Source organism: Cervus elaphus, chromosome 19 (genome assembly GCF_910594005.1).
Source record: "Cervus elaphus chromosome 19, mCerEla1.1, whole genome shotgun sequence".
Classification (NCBI taxonomy): domain Eukaryota; kingdom Metazoa; phylum Chordata; class Mammalia; order Artiodactyla; family Cervidae; genus Cervus; species Cervus elaphus.
In genome coordinates this window covers 40687059-40703908 of record NC_057833.1, presented here as the reverse complement: position 1 = coordinate 40703908, position 16850 = coordinate 40687059, and the positions used below count along the sequence as shown (strand labels likewise).

At 38.1% G+C, this 16850-nt stretch overlaps 1 protein-coding gene across 11 annotated transcripts in view; it reads right to left on the bottom strand.

The window, feature by feature from the left end:
* Positions 1-583: 583 nt before the first annotated feature.
* Positions 584-16850, bottom strand: part of LOC122675400 (LIM domain containing preferred translocation partner in lipoma) — a 713437-nt gene continuing 697170 nt past the window's right edge. For all 11 annotated transcript variants that reach the window (XM_043874070.1, XM_043874067.1, XM_043874069.1 and 8 more), the window contains one exon: positions 584-16117. In XM_043874070.1, the coding sequence (XP_043730005.1) occupies positions 15989-16117 (129 nt within the window). In that variant the 3' untranslated portion in view covers positions 584-15988. The remainder of the gene's footprint in view (positions 16118-16850) is intronic.

Here is a 16850-nt window from a genome sequence, read left to right as displayed (position 1 = left end):
ACTCTCCCGAGTGTCTGATTCTTTTTGTCTTCTTACCATAGTTATTTGCACCAGAATCCATCAGTTTTAGCTTTACTAGACTATAGACTTCTTCAAAGCAGGAACTATGACTGATTTATATCTGTATCCCTCAAGGAGCCTAGAGCAAAGCAGATTCTCAATGTTGGAAAAGTATGCACAGAACAGATGGAATAAAAGTGTGAAAAGTCAGCCAGTCATTAGTGATATGAGTGGAGAACTCCCCATCCACCACCACCATCCCCCTCCCCCACCACATGCACAACTCAGGAACTGATTTGCTTGGATGCAACTTTAAAAGGGGGAAGTTCTCTGCTTGAAAGTTGAAGACAAAGTGGTCAAGTAATTCTAGAACATATCTAACCTTAAGATATTCTGTGCTAACAGTGGAAAAGAGTGGGTGCCTTCATATTCTTGTTGGCATCATAATTCTTTTGAGAGACGTTCCCTTTCTCAGAAGACCATATGGAAAGCAAATGATGTAAAAAATGAATCACAGTAAAAGAGGTTAGGAGAAAAGAGACAGGGATTATCAAGCTCAAAAAGAATTCCACACACAGGCAAGTAAATGTAATAACTTTATTGGATTTCTAAATATAATAACATAGTTGCAATTTTTTAACAGAAAAAAGGAATATGATTTTCATATTTATTGTTATAGAGCATTGGAAAAACATAATTGATAGAAAAAACTGATAGAGGGTAAATAGAAACATGATTTCATAGAGGTGGTAATGTATAAATACAAAAGAAAATAACCCAAATCACTTGCTTATAACAGATTTTATTCTCTTACTTTTATAAGGAACCATGAGGTCTATGTTGGATTTGTCAGTGACGGTTCATGATATAGAGGAGAGACGTAATTTGCTAAGAATAAAAAAGAGAAATCTGCATTTTGGGAATACCATGGCTCTGTCAGTATGATATATGTGAAAAAAGGCATATTCTCTACATGTTTTTTTGTGTCACTTTCCCTAAGTCAGAAAATGTGATTCAGATTTGTATCGATCATGGTGGGGACTATGATCGTACTTAGTAGGAAGTTCTTGTTCTTTGACACATTTAGCATAGAGAAAACCTGGCTTATCCCCCCCTTTCCTTGATTTATCTTTTTGTAAATACCACTCAACGTTTACATAAAACTCTCTCATAGTCATGATCAGATTGACACCTGGAGCAAAACCATGCTGTCTCTTTCCCAGTCTATCTTGTTTCCAAGGAGGAAAAACTCTGTGGTATTCCAATGCCCCTTTTGATATCATGGAGATTTCTTAACTTTTATCTAGCACATTTTTCTCTAAAAAAATAGAAAATGACTGGTGTTAAAACTGAATAAAGTAAAAACATAACAAGAACACGAACAGGAAGAGTAGAGAGTTTCAGAGAAGAGCATCGCTTTCTTCAGGGAGACAAGTCATCTCATAAAATGACGACACCCAAGGAGAGGTGGTACACACTCCAGTAATGATAAAACCATGATCCATTCTGCCCTCCTCCCTCGTGTGAGTAGTGGAGCCCCTCAGATGGAAAGCAAAATGGTACATGTCGATGACATGGGGAGCATCTTTCATTGTTTGTCTCCCTTTGCTTCCTGTTGGTGAAATTGGGTGGGATAGGAGACAACTTTGTGACCAAGAGGATGGCAAGAGCTTCCTTGGGGAAAGGCTCACTGGAGGTACCTTGCTTTTCCAAAGCAGAGACAGACTCAAGCAAACATGGAGCTAACTGACTTCTAAGGGAAGAGAGCGACTTGGCAAGTGTAATCTGCCAGCTGGTTGAGTCAGACGACACATTGAGAAAGATCTTTTTTGGAAGCACGTCCTCCCTTCAACCCTTTTCCTAAAATCATACATAGTCTACTTTGCCCTATTGGTCTGGACCCTCTCCTCTTGCCACAGCTGGGTAAGAATCCAACTTTGTAGGCTGAGCTGCTGCTCCATTGACAATATCTACAGTTGTTATATCAGTGACAGAACCATGGAAATGAAAGCCAATAAATAACATGTGCTACTATTTTTAGGAGTCAAAGTAAAGATGCTCTAAGGATCTGGCAAGGGCATTTGGCCCCCTGAGGCTCCAATTGTCAGAGCCAAGACTTTTCTTTAGTTTTCACTGATGTGAGCCTGAGAGATAAAAGGAGAAGCAATGTGCTGACATTCTAAGCTCACCAATGCTTAGTTTATAAAACACACATATGACACATATCCTAATAGAGACCCTGGCTCATTGATTCTCTTAAACAACCTTTTTTTCCTGACTAAATGTTCCAATTCCATGAAGCATAATCTATTCCCTTGAAGTAGAGTACAGGAAACCTCAGCAATATGCCACAATCCAGTAGGATAAAAATATAAAGTGGCTGTATCAGCAAGGAATGCTCAGGAAATGTGCTTGCAGCCTGTTTCACGGTGCCACTCGGGAGGGGATATTGGAAATGAGTGACTTTCTTCCATTTGGCAAGGTTTCCTTATCTTAGCACCTACTCCTTTCGATGGTGTGTTTTTGAAGGCTGCACGGTATGACTCTGGGTACCGTGTGTACATACATATGTAGGAAGAACGTCTATGTTTCTCAGAATAGGCACTTTTTGAAGGCAGTAAATCTAAAAGTAAAGTTAATAGAGCCTATATTTAGTGCTCATCTTCTCACTTTGCTGATGTGTATGCTGAACAGAAGATCACAGATTTGAGTCAGTCTCGCAAAGAGGCCGGAGTCGGCAAATGGCTATATTCAGAGCTGGGGAAGTCTTGCCAACTCAACTGTAGCTGTTAAAAGGCAGACTTGGAGAAGGTGCAATCGTTTTTCTCAAAGGTGACAGCACAGAAGGAGAAAAGCCTGTGACAAAGCCATGAAATAAAAGCTGGTGTGTGCAGCTCAGAGAAAATTACTATCCTCCCGCTTTGCATCTTCGTGTCACATCTACTTGATGGCACAGATTTGCTACCAGAAAGTTCTTTCTTTTCCCTTCCTTTTTTGGGGGGGTGCATCTCATAACTGCACATGCTCCCAGTAGAGAAGAAGGCAGCCCCAAGTCTGTTTAACAAATGATAAAGGTGAAGTTTAAAAGACAAAATAAAAAGCAAAGTAATTAATTGCATAGATAACACGGTAAAAGTTAAAAAAATCCTGCTGTGAAAGTTTTACATTTCGCTTAAGGCACATTAAATCGCAAAATTTTATTTGTGTTAAATAATCAGACAATCAATGCTGTCTCTAATTCTATTTGCTTTTTCATACATTTCTTGAAAATTAATGAGGACAAATTCAGATTTTTTGGGGGGGATATTCTGATTGTTTAATAAGAAGTAATTCTTGGATAATTTGCTCATCAGCTTTCCCAAGAGAATAAAAGGGTACCTAAAATAAGAAAGTTATTTAAAAATGATTTTTCAGTGACTTCACTATAAGCTACTGGCTTTTCAATGCCTTGGTTCGGACATTTCAGTTAAGAAGGCTGGCATGGTTTACCCCAGTTTCAACTTGCTATCTAGTGAGGCAGGTCCAAGGCACTTAACACTTTTTGGCAATTTTCATCCTGATATGTTACTGTAATGGCAGTCATCTAAAAACTAAGCAGAAGGCACACAGGGTTAATGAAATGCAAACACTGCCCAAATAGCAACTCACCTTTTACGGTGACAAAGTTAAACATGAGGCCATTCCCACTGTTTGCATTTAAATGATAAAATCCCTTTTCCTCTCAAAGTCTGAATTTGAAGGAATGAAACATGTTGGCAGATACATTATAACCTGGTTATGCTATTCTCCCTACTTCTAGTTTATAATTACTAAGTGATCATCTACTGTCACCCAAAGAGAAAGAGAGATGAAAAGGAATTGGATTTTTTCCCTTTATATTTGTCTCCTGAGAAAGAAGAAAAATGAAGAAATGTATCCAAGAAAAGCTAGCTCTCCCTCTTTTGCACTTTCTAAACTAGTTCAGAAATGGAGTGAAATGATTTGGTGAGGGAAGACATTTAGGCTTAACATTTACTCCCTCATGATGGAGGAAAAGGAGTTAAAAAGGCAACTCTTACTCTTACACAACAGTAGGAAGGAAAGTGGGCAATGGACAAAGCAGCAACACAATGTATCAATAATAATCACCCAAGAACTGTTCTTAGGGGACTCCCAGCAGATAGATACATAGAGACTCCAGCTGCAGAGATAAATACCTTAGTTTCCACCCCCACCTCAAATTGCTTTGGCATATTCTAAGAGATAAATGGATCCGAGCAAAATTTAAATAGCTCTTTCTTTTTTTATTTTTTTGGCAGTCACTAAATTGGGTCAGGTCTAGGAATTATTAGTTTCTTGGCCTGAAAAATCCAAGTGTTTTAAAACAAGATTTCCTTCTTGAAGCATTAGCTTTCTTGGAAGATGTGTGTGTGTGTGTGTGTGTGTGTGTGTGTATGAGATAGAGAGTGTGTGTGAGTGTGTGAACATGTGTGCATGCAGGTGCATGGGTGAGTGTTCTGAAGACAACACAATTGTATTTTTTCTAGTTATGAGGGGTAAGATTGTGTACAATGGAGGAAGAAAAAAATGCGTTCATAATTTCCTTTACATTATGTAAAGATAAACTGGAGTTTATGGCTGTCTTTATTTTTTTTTTTAAGAAATGCTTTTTCATATTCACAGCCTCACTGTCCTTTTATTCCTTGTCTAAGACATCACAGGTTCCACCCAAGTGAGTCTCAGCTCAGGCATACCTACCTAGAAAATTCTGAAGAGTTCTCAAAATGCTTCCTCTGCTAATCCACTCCTGTGTGTGTATGGGGGTGGGGGGAACACCTCATTGATTTTACAAGAATCATTTTCCACTCCACCAATCATAACATTAATCAAACCTCACTGGAAAATGAGGCTCCTTCCCGGTGTCTGAATGTCATCTCAGCCAAAGCCACTCAACTGCTGGCCCCCCGGCACCGCCTGTATTTCCCAGGTGTGCAGATTGGAAAGGGGTGAGAAGGCACTTGTTATTTAACTTGGCCCTCGTTAATCCCAGGGAATTTAGCAGAAGGATAATGAGACCGATTTGATGGATGGAAGCCTCCCGGGAAAGAAGATGCCTAGAAAGCATATTAGGTAAGCTCATTTTAAGGTTCCCTGTAGTAGATTTAACTCAGATGAAGAAAGAATATTTTTTAGTTAACAGATTTTAACTTCAAGTCAAACAAATACAATGAGAAATGAGAGGAACTGAAAACCCAAGAGGGCACATCAAAAGGCACTGCTTCCAGACGGATGCTGCTCAAGAGGAGGCATACCCAGTTGTTGAACTGCCATATTTCACGTTCTAGAACATAACAGGCTGGCTTCCAAGTAAGTATTCTGGAAACAACAGTACCAACCCCCCCGTGATAAGCCCACAGGAAACACAAAATGACAACAGGAGGGGAAGCCCAGGCTCTCAAACAGCAAAAGCCAAGTGGCAGAATCACGATCTGTCCCATAGCATATTTTCACGGACATTTCAAGGTCAAGGTAGCTTGGTTGGCTCGGAAATGCCCGATGCTATGACATACACTTGGTAGGGGCTTGATAAATGTGAGCTGAGAGAGAGGACAACAAGCATTGTTTACCTGCAGGAGTTCCTGCCTCTGTGGGGCATAAATCGTTGCCCACATAAGAGAAAAATGTCTTAAGGATCAAGTCACTTCTGTGTGCCACTGAATTCTAAATGTGTGGCCTCCATTGATATTTGGAACCTCACAGTTCCAGAGTTTTTCAGTTAATGTAAAGTAAACTGGAGTCTCTGGGGAAATTTGCTGCAGTGTACTTCAGTAACAGTGTTTGTTCTTGGCGGTGCCCTTCCTCACCAGCTCCGTCACACTGCCAATCAGATGAACTGCCTAGCAGTTTCCCACACAAGGACACAGAAAATGCATGCATGCTTTGAATGTTCTCAAACCCCACAGCACCCATATGCCTCTGCCAGCTGATAGCTGGGTGATCTATGTGAATTTCTTGGATGCCTTCAAACAGGGGCCCCAGTGGTCTGTGAAGAGCATCCAGCATGCTCTGAGGTGTCTGGTGCCCTGAAAGCAGCCACCGGAGAGAACAATGGACTTGCCAGACCCGGGTACATCCCCAGGTCTGCCACTTACCAGCTCTTATTGCTTTTGGCAAGTCACTTACTGATTCTGAGCCTCGGCTTTCTCTTTCAGGATAGGGCTATTAATAACCTTCCTCCCAGGGCTGTTTCATGTGCGAAAGCAGTTTGTAAACTATCTTAGGAATTATTATTTTAGAGCTTGGAAAGCCATCCCCCACCCCAGGCCTGCCCAGGAGGCTGATGACAGGTTCTGCCAATAGGGCTCTTGGACTCAAGGCTGGGGTGGAAGAAGCTGCAAGTCTTATCCTCCCAGAGACTACTAATATATGGCAAGTGCCTGGTATAGTGTTCTTTTGGCTGTCTTTCTACTTCCCATCTATCTTCGGTTACAAATGCCTTCAGAACAAGCATACCGTATGGATTTAGCCAGCATCTTCTAAATAACTTTTGAAGTTTTGAATTTAGGATTTTGAGACATGTGGCATAAACTGTAATTAATGCCATGCTTCAACTGTACTGAACTTGTGTATACAGTTTGATATAAAACTGCAACATAATGTAACCTACTTCCTTTCGCACAGAACAATTGGCTAGAGGTAATGCTTTTCAACAGAACCAGCATCTTCTGCTTTTGACGTTTTCCTTGTTAGAAGTGGAAATCACACGCTGACATTTCCCAACATTTTAAGGTCATTATCAACAGCCTGGATAACGGGAGAGTGTTTCACGGATTATTTAGTGGGGGAAGGCATGAAACTGTGTAACAACTGTCAGGATAGTTTGTCTTTTGAATAAGAAAGTAAGAACTGCAACCCAAAACTCATACTCTTAAACCTGACCCTCAGAAAACCCTTCAGACTATTTTTAAGGGTATTTAAAGCTTTTTTATAATCTTCAGCTAAAAAACAAAACAAAACAACAAGTTTATTTTTTAAAGAAATGTATTGCTAAAAGCAAAATAGGTTAGGAAGGAAAACAGGGAGGAAGCAATGTTTTATTATGTACTAAGATTAATTGTGTGTGGCACCAAGGAGCACCTAAGCCCCAAAGACTGGTTCTGGGAGCTTGGAACAAAGTACAATGGAGGAAATGGAAGAGCTTAAGAAATAAGAGCTCCCTGGTGCAGGTGATGCTCAAGCAGAGCCTGTATTTTCACTTATCAGTACATACATGAGGGAATTTTAACACCAAGTGGAATAGATAAATGTGGAGTCCTTTACAATCATGGATCTAGAAGCAACAGGAAAACAGAGGTGTCCTGCTTGTCATACTAAAGAGGCTCAGAAGATAGGGGTGCTTGGTGCAAGAGTAGATTATGTAGCTAAGAACCAATGAAAATGTACATTTTGTACATTACCAAAAAAGATTCCTGTTCATACTGTCTGTGCTGGATTATATTTTGACAACTTTTCCTATCTTAAAATTACATAGAGATGAAAAAGCAAACTGAATCAATCTTGCTCTATGTCTTTCCCGTCTCACTGACCCTGAATACCTGGAAACCTTTTCTTCTGTGAAGGACATTCTAGAATGTGTTATACTTAAAGTAGAGGATCTTCTCTGAACATAAGCTATGCTTTCCTTTTGTTTCTGGTACTTTACATACTCTTCTCTAAACTTCTAAATCAAGCCAATGAATCAAGATTGCTCAAGTTCACTCTTCCATGAAGACCTAACTGAAAAGAATCACTAATTCTTTCTAACTAATTCTTTCCTAACAGGAAAAGAATTACTTTTCCTGAAGCTATATCACTTCCTATGGCGTGCAGACTGAACCTATCTGATTTTATTGCAGTTGACTTTCAATTAGAGTTACTTAGGGGCTGATTCTCTTAAAGTGATAATTAAATGGAGGGTATGAGCAAGAGATGAATTTGTTAGAAAGACAAAAGTATAGAGAAAACATGGACTCCTCAGGGTAGTTCTTAAATGATTGAGTGGTGAAGCTGCTCACTTCATCAAGAGTGTAACATCTCTAGGTACTAACATTTGAGCCCAGAAAAATGCAAGCAAATCTCAAAAACCAAACTAGCCAGAAATATTTATGTGGAGCCTATAAAGAGTCCAGAACTCTTTTTGCATATTCAGTATGGGAACATGGACAAGAAATGTTTAATTCTTGAGAAGACAAGGATGAAATGAAAGGGTTGAAGAGAATTTATGAACATGGACCAAGAAGTGGGAATCTAATGGATGATGTGTAAATACTAGCTCACTCCCTATATTGACTTTGGTAACATCAAAAACAGTGAAGTTACACAGAGTGAGAGGACTGTTTTACACACAAGGGATATCTAACCTCATCCAGTTTTCACTTTCCTGGGTCTGAGTCCTTGGGGGAAATTTCCACATCGAATACCAGTTTCCTTTTCAATGATTCCAATCCCATTTACTTTCAACCCTGAAGAGGGTGTTTTTACCTAGCCTGACCGAAAGAGCTGGCTACATTTCACTTAGTAGACTGAAATAAAATTAGAAAATATTGTTGGGTCTAACTGTTCAAAGGAGAAGCAAGTGGATGATTGAACTTGATACTATGTTGATAAATGAGGAAAAGTTGAAAGAGTGATATCTGACCTAAAGGCAAAGATATGGACCTTAGACTTCCTGTGCATGGCTCCAGAGCCCGAATTTTGTTTAATATGAGGAAGAACTTTGGAAGAAAAAAGCTGCCCCAATAGTACAAGGGCTGCCATGAATAGTACTGCAAACTAGCGAGCTCTAAAAAGATGTGGAATGGTGACTTGTTGGGAAAATAATAGGAGATTCGGATCCTTAAAAGACCCATGAGCCTATGTCTAGGAACAGTGCTGAGGCTTGGGGTCGACTATAGCCCTCTACCCTGGTGTAGAACAGAAGATGGCACAGCGAAATCTGTGTCACTCTTGGTAGATCATTCTACTCTTGGGGTTGAAAACTGAATTTAGAAGCTACAGTTTTGTGTAGCATGTGTGTGTCATTTAATAAGACTTCTGTTTGGGTCTATTAGGTCAATGTCTAGCAAAGGTAGGTGAATGATGTTTCCACTTGCCCGTAAGTGAATGAGTTTATTGGAAAAAGTAGCAAGCACACAGTGGATAAGGATTAATGCAACCATCTTAAAGTATTACAAAGGACTCATGCGTTTCTCTCTTCTTTCTAGTATATCTAACTTTTGCTTATAGAATGTTTCAAAACTTGTGTTTATAACAACAGTTAGAATGAGAGATATTTATTAGGGTGGTTCGAAACTCTTGTAAATTACACAACAACCAGAAATAAAGCAATAAGCTTTTAGCAATTTCTTTTTTGTAACTTCATGGGAGAAAAGTCAATGAATTTAATAAAATGTATCTTCCACACAACTTTCCATGAAATAAGCCACATGTATGTTGGATAACAAAAATAGTGTCTACAACTTTTTTGCACAGGGGCCAGGAAAGTAAGATAGGAAAGGGGGTAAGGGCCTTTCCTTTCTATATTGATGGGAAAATGTGCCATTTATATTTATTCTTCTTTGAACTAAGTAATATAAAGCTAGTTTTCTGTGCTTGCAACTAAAAAGGAGAAAAGGTACAAATCAATTCCAGTATAGCTGTTTAGGCAGGGCATTATAGAAAGTGCATGATTGGATTTGAACGAGAGAACCACAGACCAAGGCCACTCCTGTTTACTATGCTCACCAGGTACCTACACTGGAAAGGATGAGATACTCGTGTGTGAAAACAGAAACCTCTAACCTTCAGAGATGTTTAGGGTTTAGTGCAGCTTGCCTAAGACTATGTAAGAATAGGCATCGCCATCTGTCACAGGAGAGTGAGCTAGGCCCTCTTGCAAAGGGGTGAAGTGACATATATTATAGAGTCTTGTGTGGTTATGGCCATGCCACAGGGCTAAAAAACAGCTCTCCTTTTAATTCTCTTTTGACAAGGGAAAAATACAGTGTTAGTCATAGTGATTTTTAAACACCTCATAAACTTAGAAATATATTTTACTTGTTTAAAAAGCTACAATTGCCAATCCTTAAAACCTCTGTGAAAATTCTGAGTTACACTCTATAAGAATCCTCAGTGTTTTAATTGTGACCTTCCCCTTCTCTCAAATTCTTCCTTCCCTCCGCATTCCTCTCTTCTTGGAGACAGATTAAAAAATAAACAAACAAGCAAAAAAACTTTCTGTCTATTTATCAAAACAATATATTCACTGTGACTATTGTTAAAACTGGGCAAATTCATTTCTGTATTGAGTTATGTATGTATTAGAGATGCTTTCACTTTTCTCATATGTGACCCCCCCAAAAAGGAAAATCAAGGTCAACTTGTAGACAATGTTAAGGACAGAAATAAAAAATGGAAATCCATTCCTAGAATTATAAGCTTTTTCCAAACAAATTCATAAAAACAGACACAGAGGGCATATTTTTGATCAGTATTAGACAGAGTTCAAAAGAATCTCAGACTCAAATTTTAAGAAAATGTGTTACTGAGAAATCCAGATTGTTCTTTTCAGGTTGATTTTTATAAACAGACTACAGGTCTGTAACATGTGCTTCAGGAAAAACTCTGTTGCTGACCTACTCCCTGTAAAATACTGTGACTCAAGTATTAGGGTTTAATATGATTGTCATGGGAAAAAATGCTGATATGTGTAAAAATTCCAGAAGGATAATAAGAAAAATTCTCAAGTTTCATTGATCTAAAATAACATACCATCACTTAAGAACACGATTGTCTTGTTGGTCAAAATGCTTTGGATTAAAAAAAAAAAAACACCTTAAGCTAGTCTTAGAAAGATCACTTTGCCTATAGCTGAGAAAAGTAGGCCAGTCATAAATGAATTTGCCAAGAACTCTGTGATCTGAATCCCTGATGAAAACTCATTAAAATAAAACCGAAAGACTATTATCTCACCTCACTTTATGAATAAACACAGTCTGGAAAAATATGCCTTTCTAAAGGAAGGATTTATGGATGCTGCATATATTTTGTGGTACAATTCTTCTCCTAATATGATCATAATTCCATAAGGATTGTAATGCACTGATTTAATTTATTTATGAAAAGTCCAATCAGGATAACATTAATGAGTAGAAATGTTAAGGAATAAGAACGAGACAAGGAGGGAGGGGGAGAGGGAGAGAGAACTCTCACCAGGCCACACAGCTTTAATCAGATCACTTTTTAAAGGCTGAAATCATAAGTGAACTAAACAACAGCCAGGCTTCCCAGGTGACACAGTGATAAAGAATCCACCCGCCAACGCAGGAGAGACAGGAGAGACACCAGTTCGATCCCTGGGTCAGGAAGGAGGAGGAGGAAATGGCAATCCACTTTAGTATTCTTACCTGGAAAATTCCATGGACAGAGGAGCCTAGAGGACTATAGTCCATAGGAGCACAAAGAGTTGGACATGACTGAGCAACTGAACACAGCAGAGCACACAGCAAATGATAGCCTCATGAGAAAAGTTACCTGTCAAGGAAATAACTTGACCTGATATATCCATGATTGCACCATAATAATGACTCAGAACCAAGATCCTCAACTAATTCTGTATATTATTAAATTAAAAAAATAAAAAACAAACCAAAAGACCGTGGCAATTAAAAGCAGTATGCTGAATAGATATTAAAGGCTCAAGTGGAAGTATGTCTTCATTAGCTGACTAAAACTAGAGTAAGACCACTAAATAAAACCACTTACTCACTAACAACACCTAAGACATCACCTTGTAGCATAAGAATGCTTAACAATGTTGTCCTAACTTAGGAATCCGTAAGGTACTTCCAAGAGATGGTGAGAACAGAAATACTGCTAGAATACATTAAGATGAAGAGTTCAGATTTCTCTGGATTTTGACTTTTCAATGAGTACATCTTTGAGATTTGGGAGGGTTATTTATGTGAAGACTCTTCAGAGGAGCATTCATAGTAGTGTAAAATTTTCTTTAAAAATAAGGCACAAATACGTGTTGCTCTCTGATTGTCTCCTGTGAAAGTGCACCAAAAGAGCGATCTTAGGAAATGAACTTGAGGCACATTTTGCAGAGGTATATCTTTTCCAGCCTCCTGGTTTCCTACAGATGGCTAAAGCAGGGTATGGAACATGCTGTCATATTTCATTCATAACACACATGTACTGAAGCTCCAGGCAACAGATGGACAATCGCTTGTTTAAACTACAAATGTGAAATACTAAGGTAGCATAGCAATATTTCTAGAAATGTATATGGAAAAAAAGCCATTCCAAGCCAAGAGAAATGGTGAGAGGCTGTGAGGTTACATCAGTGTTTCCCTGATCTTCCTAGCAGCTGCCATAGTTTCCCCAACACCCTTCAAAACTCGATAATGGAGGGATCAAGGGGCAGCCCCAATGCAGATTTGACAAGAGAAGCCTAAACCATATCAAATAGAAATAACACTGTTACTCCTGGCTGGTTCACATTAATAGGATTATTATTAACTAGGAAAACTGTTGGGAGTTGTGTTTTCAGAGTCCTGTCTATATTCCATAAACCCTCTACGACAGACCCATGGTAAAATGCTCTCTTCCTTCCCCTGAACCCAAATACAAAATACTTGTTTAAATGCAATTAGAATTTTATATACTTGAAACATTATTGCAAACATCTCTGCAGAATCTTAGTGAGGAAACAGTTCTAGTGTTGATATCTCCACTGTATTCATCAGCATACACACAATAAAGTCATTTTGATCCGAGAAGTTGCTCTGGTAAAAACAATTTTTTAATGAAAGGAAAAAGAACCCACATCATTGAGCTGCAGAGATGTCCAGGATCTCAAAGCTTTGATGCATTTTGCTGGAACACATGACTTATTTTGAGTTTTAAAGGCCAATCTGTTCACAGATGAGACTCCACACTGAGTCAGTATGAGCCGGGGATCCAGGCGATGGAGAAATCTAACCATGAAGTGATCTGCAGAGCCCAGGACATCGTGGGTTTTTTCTCCTTTTCCATGTCTCTCATGTTACATGGAATTACCAAATATTCCTGTTCATGACAATTTTTTTAAAACCAGTATTTTTTTAGTTTATTTTTACAAACTTTCTCTTATAGACTCTATGATTTTTTCTATTATCTATGTATTTAAATGATAACAATCAAGACAAGATATCATAAGACAGTAGAATTATCATCCTTAAGGCACTAGATCTTTATATCTGTTATAGGCATCATTTCATGTAGCTAAAACAGTAAAGAGTGATTTGGCATTGCTGATACCAAATGATTAATAGAAAACAAGAAAGCAGTATAAATCATATAATTAAGAAATCCTGAAATAAAATATTTTAAGATCCTTTCCTTATTATACCTTGTGAAAGAAAAAAATCTAAATCTAAATATTCTGTATATGTAGGTGTGCACATTCATTATTATAAAAGTATGATAAGTCTGTATTAAAAAAGAGATTTACTTTAAAAATCTTTGGTAAAGATACTCTGAGGTTACGTGATAAAAACGCACTATAAAGATTGTAAGCAAGCACTATTCTGGCAGTGTCACAGTGAGGGGCCTGTAACAGCCTTTTCTTATAACTCTTTTTTCTTGGCATGTAAACATTCAGTTACATAAGAACTTAAATGTAACCAACAAGTAGAATGTTACTGCATTTTTATAGTATAAATATTTCATAATTCCTCCCTCTTTTGGCAAAATTCATAAGACTGAATTTCAAGAGATAAACTCCACCCCTCAATAAGTTGGGCTCTTTCCTTTTGACCAAAAGATAATTTTTCCCCAAGTATTTCATAGAAGACAAATGGCTGAAGCAATTCAAGCTGATTATAGATAGTATCACCCCAATTGTCTAATAGTCAGTACTCTTTGAGGTCATCAGCATGGTCTCCTTTCATTTGGAAGACAGAAATTCAGTGATACAGTTGTCATTGTATCTTAAAATCCACATGCTGCTGGACCTCTTGCATTTCACATTATGAGAAATGTGAGGTCAAGGACAAGGGAAACAAGGTGAGGAAAGTACAGTGGTCAAAGGACCCTTTGAAAAGCTCTAACTGTGGTGGTTCTAAAACAAAACTGTTTGGTAACCAAAGCAAATGAGCCACAGGCTGACTTATAAGAGCCATAGGCTTAAGGATATCTTATTGAAAAAAAAAAAAAAGAACCACCTTTATGATTATTCCTACTAAAGCAAAATAAATTTAATTGGGATGCTTGAGGTCTGGATTGCAATGCAAAACATTCACAAATAATTTCTCGTTTCTGAGTGTTAAAATTAAAAACAAAAGTCAGACTAGAAGAGTTTATCACCTTCTAATCATGAAACAGATCTCTGTGGAATCAGGGAAGGGTATACAGGGGAATGTAGCTATATTTGTTATATTTGATTTCTTAAACTGGGTATTACAGAGATCCATTATATTATTATCTATATTTTTGTTATATTTAAAATACTTTGTAATTTAAAAGTATATACTTGCAGAAAGTTTTTAAGAAGGTTGACCTAATCTTAAAAAACATTTGAACAAATCTTAATCCAAAATATTTAATTTACAAGATGGTAACCTGCTACTAAGAGCAGGGTTGTTCCTTAAAGGAAACATGTTAGGACATAAAAAAGCAATGTATATGGTTCTGCAGTTAGCAGGCAAACATTTCACTGCCCCAAAAGAATCTGACTAAAGATCCCAGGCTCTGCATATCTTTAGTTCAAAAAGGCAATTTCTTTTCAGCGATTGTCTATGAAAGTGTGGTGTAAATGTCATATCAATTATATGAAAATGTCTCCTGCAATATGTATTTTGAGTTGCAGACGAATTATAAGAATAATGAAACTGTGGTTCCACAATCTTTTCAAGTTTCCTGTCTTTTTAAGGTAAACTAAACAAAACTAAGACAATTTTATGTGCCCTGATTTGCAACTGTCAGGTAAAATGGACCTGGGCCTGGAAAAAAAAAATTAAACATTTCTTTATAGATATCTTCCTCTAGAGGAACACAACTACACAATTTTGGCAGTTGTGTTTGTATGTCCTCCCTCCCAAAGCAAACAAACAAACAAAATGTTGCAATATATCTGATATGAAAAGTGGAACAGTATTGGAAGTTATATTCTAGAGAAAACCAAATTTGTCCATATTATTATATCCAGGTAGCATGGAAAAAGAAAAAATTTAATATTTGAGGCATAATAATGCCTTTTTAAATATAACCCCAAAATGCTTTATCCAGTATACCCCATCTGTAATTTCTGCAGGAAAAATATTGAGGTTTGGTTCTCTCTCACCAATACCTATTTTCAAATGAGCCCCACCACTGGTCATTATAGATTTTGAATTTGGATGGCTGCAAATTCAGCTTCTTTTAATCTATGTAATTTACAGTTTAAATTCTTTATAATCTGACATATAATTGTGCATTTTTTCCCAAGGGATATGACTAGTTTAGAGCAATAAAAGACTATTTTTTTCAATACACAGAAAATGAATGACTATCTTTTATGATCGCTGGCAATGTGGAAGTGATAGGATGGAGCCTTCAAGCTGAAAAGCACCTGGGAGTTGGCAGACTTCCCCAGGAAAAACTGTGTGACAGCAAATACCACACTAAAAAAAGCCATTCAACCAGATGAAAAGTGAGACAAACATAGGGATTAAAAGTTAAAGGAATGCAGAAGTGAATGGGATGGAGCATAATCCGTGCAAAAATGTGCAAGTCCTTGGGAACAAAGGCCTATCAAGGTTCTACATGATTAACTGTGAAATGTGTATTGTAAGAACTCAAAAAAATCTCATATTCTAGGTGTTTCTAAAGAAAGGTTAATAGTGGATGAAGTAGAGACCATCCCATAGCTTGATTGCCTTTCCTCTCTTTTCCTATTTCTCTTTTCATATTTTTCTTGTGTTTCATCCTTCTTGGAGCCACCCACTAACCGCTAAACAGGCGACTGGATTTAAAGGTCAGTGCTGGCCTTGGCGGTCAACACCCTGATGCGGGCAGAATTGCAGGTCTTGCAGAGGATGTGTCCATCTAGTGGGTAGCAGCCTTGGTTATCTCCTTCAGACAGGAGACCACCACAATCCTGGAAGAAGGAAGGCAGAGGGAAAGGATGTCAGTGAAAATGGAAACAAATTCCTCTTTTCATTCAACGCTTCCATAAAGAGGTCAATTACCACCTTTTCTCTTCTGCAGGACATCATATGATATGTCTTGCATTAAGTTGAAGCAGAGGCTGGGGACATAAATAAGAACAGGGTAAAATGACCTTCCTGAAGTCACGCAATTAGAAATACAGGTACAGAAGGGGAAGAACCTGAGGCTTCAGACTCCCAAGTATTTTGTTCCCTTCACCCAAACAATAAGAACAGGAGATAATAGATCTTTATCATTTACTATTAATTTAAAGATTTTTCAAAAATAATATATAGTGCAAGGACAGAATCTCGTGGTAATTCCAGGTCAGAAGCTAAGTTGCAGAGTGAATCCTGCTAAGCAGCGGACCACAAACAGGCTCTGCATACTTACTCCAACTTTAGCAAGAAAATAAAATCCTAAGGTTTGGCGTGGGTGGGGGGAGTGGGGAATGATCCATTGTACTTTCCAAAGGATACAGCACAGTATAGAGGAATGAGTGCCGGGTGGGGGACGGGGCCCTTGGGTACCACCATTAGTTCTGCTCCTGCCCTCTGTCACTTCAGGCAAGGCCAACAGCCACTCTAGAAATTATTCCCACAATTCCTACCTCACTGAGATGTTAGGAGGATCAAAGAGGAAAATGGATATGACTATACTTTGAAAAAAATGCCAAGAGCTAC